This window comes from Oreochromis niloticus, linkage group LG23, assembly GCF_001858045.2.
Source record: "Oreochromis niloticus isolate F11D_XX linkage group LG23, O_niloticus_UMD_NMBU, whole genome shotgun sequence".
Lineage (NCBI taxonomy): Eukaryota > Metazoa > Chordata > Actinopteri > Cichliformes > Cichlidae > Oreochromis > Oreochromis niloticus.
In genome coordinates, this window is record NC_031986.2 from 44,052,713 (window position 1) to 44,058,975 (window position 6,263).

Genomic DNA, 6,263 nt, shown 5'->3' on the forward strand with positions numbered 1-6,263 from the left:
CCATGAAAATGTCAGTCATGTGTGAGTTTTCACTGTGTGTAGTTTTAAAGTTCCAAAGCTGGCTTTGGGCTAAACCACCTAAATTGAGGTTATTCTACTTGAGAAGCTTTATTTATGGTACATTTCATACAGTACTTTATATTTTTACCTCTGCTCTTTTCTCAGGCTGTGTATGACTTAACGTGGGAGATCCTTCAGGAGATCTATGCTGAAGACCCCAATACTAATCAGCCTCAGTGGGTCAAACCGCGTAGAGTCAAGTCCTCTTCATTTCACAATGTCAGGACACCAGGAGACATCAAGAAGATCCAGGTAAAAGACCGATGGCAGCAACACTGAGAGAAACTGTTACAGTGTTGAACAGTGACAATAAAGATGCTGTAGTGATGTTGACTGTTGATATTTTTTACTATAAAATAATTACATTTTTGTGAAATTGTTTCATTGTTGACCTATGTTCTATAATCATTTTCATGAGCATTATTTTTATGTCACAGTGGCCTTTGACCACCAAATCAAAAAATCTTAATAAAGATTTTGCAGTCGCTCAAATCCAGCATTGTGCCTAACATGTTATTCTTTCCCCCTTACGCTGTTTCTCAGGAATTCATCACAGAAGAAGTACTGAAGCTTTATGGTCTGACAAAAGACCAGAACCAGAAGAACGACTGGCAGAAGATGCTCAAGTTTGGAAGAAAGAAGCGGGACAGAGTCGATCACATACTGGTAGGCCCCCGAATTCCATTTGCATTTCTCTGTGGCCAAAACGGAGCATTTCCGTCATCTGTTGCCTTTATCATTTTTAGAAGTAAACACAAATTGCAAATTTTGAACTATGAGAAATTATTTTATTTCCACTAAATAACAGCAACAGCTTTAAAGAGGTAATAGGATTACTTAGAGTTAAGAAAACATGCATTGCAGATTAGAGTCTTTAATGATTTATTAAAATTACAGGAAGTTGAACATAATCTGCCTGAAAAGCCTCGTGCTGTGATGGTTTATTTAAGAGGAGCAGTTTTTAGCAGGAGAAGTGATCCAAAGTGATCCAAACAGGCCATTTTCCACAACAGGAACTGTCAGATGGTTTTTGGAAAGCCCAAACCATTTTCCCACCGGATTAATTCCCTCATTTATAACTGCAAAATGAATATGCGAGAAAGTTCTACTTTCAGGGCCCCTGAAACACATAACACATAACCATAAAAAAGCAGGAAACTATCTGAAACCAGATAGAATAAACAGAAAAGAGATGTTAACATGTTAAAATGGATTGGTGAGGAATTTTTGTGGCACAGATTTAAATGTAGAGAGATTTTTGCTTTAGTGGTTGAGTCAGCCAAACAATGGTGTTAATAAAGACATTGTGACTCGCTGATTGTTTTACAGTAGCCATGGTCCAGTTCTCTGTGGGGAGCTGCAGCTTGTTACCACAGGGCAGGTTATAAGCAGCGAGTCCACTGTTGCTGCTTTGTGTTTGTTTGTGTACGGGCCGTCACACAGACATGTGCGTTTGAAGAGAATGGGGGGAAGTAGTAAGACTGATTGCTAAGTTTTTATAAGGAGAGAATGTGAAAGAGAGTTTGCTTTCCATGGTGCTGTGTGGAACAGCTGTGTCAGCAAGCTGACTTGATAATAATCTTTATGAGCCTTCACCAAAGTGGAAACACAAACAGTGGAACCTTTTAGCTCCATGGAAATGACTCCTGAGAGGAAAAGTCCAGATGGATAGATGTGCTCGGACGAAAGTTTTGGGCAGATATTTAAAACAAACAGTTGTTTTATTTGTTTTTAATTTATTTATTCCCTCTTTGTGCCAAGAAAGCAAAGAAATTATTGTAAAGTCTTTCAGCTCTTTATCATGCTATGTTTTAATGTTTAGCCAGGATAACAGATAAACTACTGTCATCTATAAATATCTTGTATGTAAGAATGAGTCAAGAAGGCCAGTCAGTGTTACAGTAACAGCACACGGGTGATTTTTACATAAACACAGAACATTAACTTCTTATCTTTGCTCCATTAAATGTCTCTGATGTTATTTCTGTGGTGCCAATCACAGTGTTTGTCACCTCAGACTACTTTACATAGTAGTAAGATTACCACATTACTATATATTCTTAATTCTTTGTAATAGCTGTCAGTCACTGTGCTTCTGTAGTAAAACCAGTTTTTCTGTCTCTCAGGTTCAGGAACTCCACGAGGAGGAGGCCCAGTGGGTCAACTATGACGAGGACGAGCTGTTTGTCAAAATGCAGCTAGCAGACAGCATCTTCGATTCTTTACTTAAGGACACAGTGAATGTGCTCACACTAATTTCTGACAAGAGGGCCAACAGAGACACCCTCTCCTGATGGCTTTCTGCTCGGATTTAAACTACAACTTCTAGCTCAATCCCGTTCTTTCCCCACCACGGTGAACTCCAGCCAACCTGTCGCTGCTCGGGCTTCCACCAGCTGATGTGCCAACAGCAACCCTCTGATGCCTTCAGTCCCAGTATTACCTCGCAGCTAAACAAATTGTCCTTAGTTCTCCGACATTCATTGGCTGAATTGCATCAGCTGACTGTAATAGCGACAACGGTCGCGCTCAAAACGCCTGTTGAGCAATCCCGCCTTCTAAAACCTTAACACAACGAGTCTGAGCTCTCACCTGGACCGTTTTGCAGACTGCTCAGTTGGAGAATGGGTAGATGTGGTGATGCGATGTACTGTGCCATTTGCAAGCATGCGAAAGTCCATGAATGCTGCTAAGTTGATCGTTCTGTCGTGGACTTTGGAATAACATCCACTCACAACAGTAGTAGATAATTCTTTTGAATTGTTAAATCTTTAGGTAAATATATATATATATGTGGATTCAAAAATTGTAATAGAATAACAAATGAGCAATATAAAGTGCAGTCTGATTTGACAGTGATACATTATAGCCTTGGCTTTGTAATGCAGCACATTGAAACTAAACAGGTTAAAGTACCAACTCTAAGCTTTAATTTGAAGGTTTCGCATCCATACCCAGTGATCTGGGGGGTAATTGTAGCTCTTTTTATTCACAGTCCTCTTTGCAGGGTTCATGTTTGTGCTTGTTTACGGGGACTTTTAGATCGCTTTCTGGTCTTTGGCAAATACAGCACCTGCTTAGTTGGACTCGGGTCAAGTGATTTGTCTACCAGTAATGGTAAAATTCAACTCTTTGGCTCACAAAGCTCATGGTTTGCTTTGACCGCAAGTTTACTAAAGGCTTGCTCCACGTTCTGTCTATGAAAAATTATTTCAGCCATTACGGTTTAAAGACCATCAAACACCTTTAAAGCAGAGAGTTGGACCTTTAAATAGTCAGTGCTGTATTACAAATCTGGAGTTGCAACACTTTGTCTCTGATCAGATCTGGACAGACTTTGCTGTGTTGGACCGCTGAGTTCAAATAGTCTATGAAACATGTTTGCCTCCTTAATTATTTATTGCGTGAAAATGTTTAATAGAGGCACAAAAAACATTCAGAATTGTAAATGATCTTGTAAGTAAACATACAGAGAAGAGCTCCTTTAAACTTTGTATAAAGAAAGTCTAACATTATTGTAAAAGCACAAATAAAAAATGTGAATATGGCAATACATTAGGGAGGAGAATCCAGGCAAAGAAGATGGAGAAATGTGTTTTAAATATTTAAAGGCGTACTCTTAATAATCGATTGAATCTGTTTGACTAAACTGTGTGACTTTTTGTTGTGGCCACAGCTGTCCAGTTGGTCAACACAGTCAGTGCGTTCCTCCTCCGTGCTGTATGCTAATTTTAGGAAGCATGTTCACATCGTAGCACAGTGTTGACCACATAGAGAAACCTTATCAACTGGTTTCTCTATGTGGTAGGTGTGAACCCAACCGACACTTTAGTATGTAGCATGAAAGCGGAAGAGAAACAACTGCAGTAGGCTGATGTTTTTACACTTACATTATGGGACAGTACTGAAATGCTGGATTTGAACCTTAGCTATCCTACGGTCCATTTACTTTGTCTTATCTGAGAAAACACCCGTGGTTCTCTTGATTCTTTATTATTTACTCTCTGAAAGGTTTGTTTGCATAACATTTGCCCTAAAATAAACACCCTGTCATGTAAAACCACGGCCGCTGCAAGACATCGACAAGTTCAAACGAGGCATCACGATGTCGCCAGAAGTAGTCTTACTCCATATTCAGTTCAAGTGCCTTTTTCAAGTTGAGTTGTTTGTTTCGAACTGACTTTCTTGATCTCTCTGCATCATTTGGACCTATTTTCTTCGAATGTCTCCCTTAAACTGCTGTATACTACCGTTTTATAAAGGATCCTACGAAGGCTGCTCTTCTTCTGACCAGTTAACCAGTGCTTCAGTTTCTGCCTTATAGATATTTCTGTGTAGTAGAGACAGTTTTTTAAATCTCCTCTTGCTTCTGTGCCTCAGCCTGAGGAAATGTTTGCGTCTAACCTGCTTCTTATCAGGCCAGCCCATGTGTCTGTGCATATAGACACTGTTGAGTCATGTTATTGATGTACTGTATCAGGAACAAGTGGCTCAAGCTGACAGGCTGCACAGTGTGAGTCATTGAGCTGATGTGGTTCAGCACGTAGGACTGTATCTAAGGGCTTTTTTTTTTTTTTTAGTCCCACTGTCAGTGTGGCTTTGATCCAACAAACTGTAGAGACTCATTGTGGCATGTATGAGAGAGCTTGTTAATTCTCACTGACTGTTTGGAGCTAAAGTGACCTTAAACTGAGTCTTTTTCTTTTCTTTTTCCCCTTACTGATGGTGTTTTAATACGTGTTAAGGTGTATGTTCAAACTGTACATAATGTAGGAAAAGACCAAAAATGTTTGATACCAGTCTCTCCTTGCTATATATGACATTTAAGTCTGGTCTGTAATGGTGACATGATTAGTATCTTAGAAACGTTTTCTGCAAGGCTTTATTGCAGCTCCTCCGTCTTTGTCCTCTTCAATTGATTGTATGTTGGTGGAAGCTAAGTTCCCCTCTGTAACTATGCAGTACTTGGTTGTACTTATTGTTTTGTGTGTCTGGACCAAACAGTTTAAGACCTCAGCTGTAGTCTGTAGATTAACTAAGCCTTCAAGTAGCTTGAAGCTGTTTGGTGTAGCGGTGTCGTTCCTATCGTCTGGTCCGAGGTCTTCACAGGGAGGCGGAGCACCTGCCGTTTGATCTCTGTAACTAAATGAAAAAGTAGGCACAAGATGTTTGAGTATCATATTGACAAGTCTGATTAGATTTCCCTGAATATTTATAATAATGTGCTGTGAGTGTGCTGCAAGTGCACTTGAAAATTAGTACAATTCTTTTATGGGTGTAAATATACTGTTTGTCCAATCTGACCCACACTTACCGTAACCTTAACGATTGTTGTATAAAAAGGAAAAAAAACACTGTTTACTTTGCAAATATGTACATAGTATATATTTGTTTACTAAATGAAATTTGAAACTGCAGACGTAGCTCCCACATGTTGCTGTTACAGTGCTGACGGCAGGATAACAAATCTCTCTGTAATGTTTAGCTGTGCGACCAAACAAAGATGTGGAGGTTTGTTTGCTGGTTTCTCCGTCTGAATGCTTTCACGATGGTCGTGTCACATTGTTTTAGGGCGCAGTCGTGAGGCTATTATTGTAGCAAAGCTATCTGCAAATTAGCAGAAGAGTTGGAGAACCATCTCACTGCATCAGTGACTCGTTTTCATTTAAAAGAGAAAAAAACCCATTCAACATAAAATCAACCAAGTTTGGGAAAATGAAGATTGTGTTTTTAAATAACTTTACCATATTTACTGAAGCTCCATGCCTAAAGTTACGGGCCTTCAAAATTCGCAGGGCTGTGTTGAAGATTGTGGCCTTTGTTTTTCCAGCATAATGAGCACTCCTAACTTTAGTTTCAGGGCTGAAAAACACATTTAAGCTTAGTCTAAAAACTGCAAACTAATCAACTTTATATCAACCCAAGTGACACTAGCACGAGATTTTGTTTTTTCCTAACTGCTGAGTATCAGTTTCATTGGATTTATCACAGTTTCAGTAAAACTACACTTTTTTTCCCCCTAAAATAGAGTCGCAACAAAACAAAACAAAACTGATATCATTGATGTTTTATCCGTTTTCTTAAATTCACTGAAAACAACTCACAAAGTGTGTCCTGGGTAACTTTTCAAGGGTCATTTCACCTTATAGGATACGAGTCTGGTCAAAACAAGCATACGACAGGGTCTCCTTTTTTTTTCTTTT

General features: G+C 39.2%; 1 protein-coding gene across 3 annotated transcripts in view; it reads left to right on the plus strand.

The window, feature by feature from the left end:
* Positions 1 to 5,082, plus strand: part of cep350 (centrosomal protein 350) — a 33,592-nt gene extending 28,510 nt beyond the window's left edge. For all 3 annotated transcript variants that reach the window (XM_019351713.2, XM_019351712.2, XM_013267790.3), the window contains 3 exons: positions 166 to 312; positions 604 to 726; positions 2,187 to 5,082. In XM_019351713.2, coding sequence (XP_019207258.1) covers positions 166 to 312; positions 604 to 726; positions 2,187 to 2,354 — 438 coding nt within the window. In that variant the 3' untranslated portion in view covers positions 2,355 to 5,082. The remainder of the gene's footprint in view (positions 1 to 165; positions 313 to 603; positions 727 to 2,186) is intronic.
* Positions 5,083 to 6,263: the final 1,181 nt, after the last annotated feature.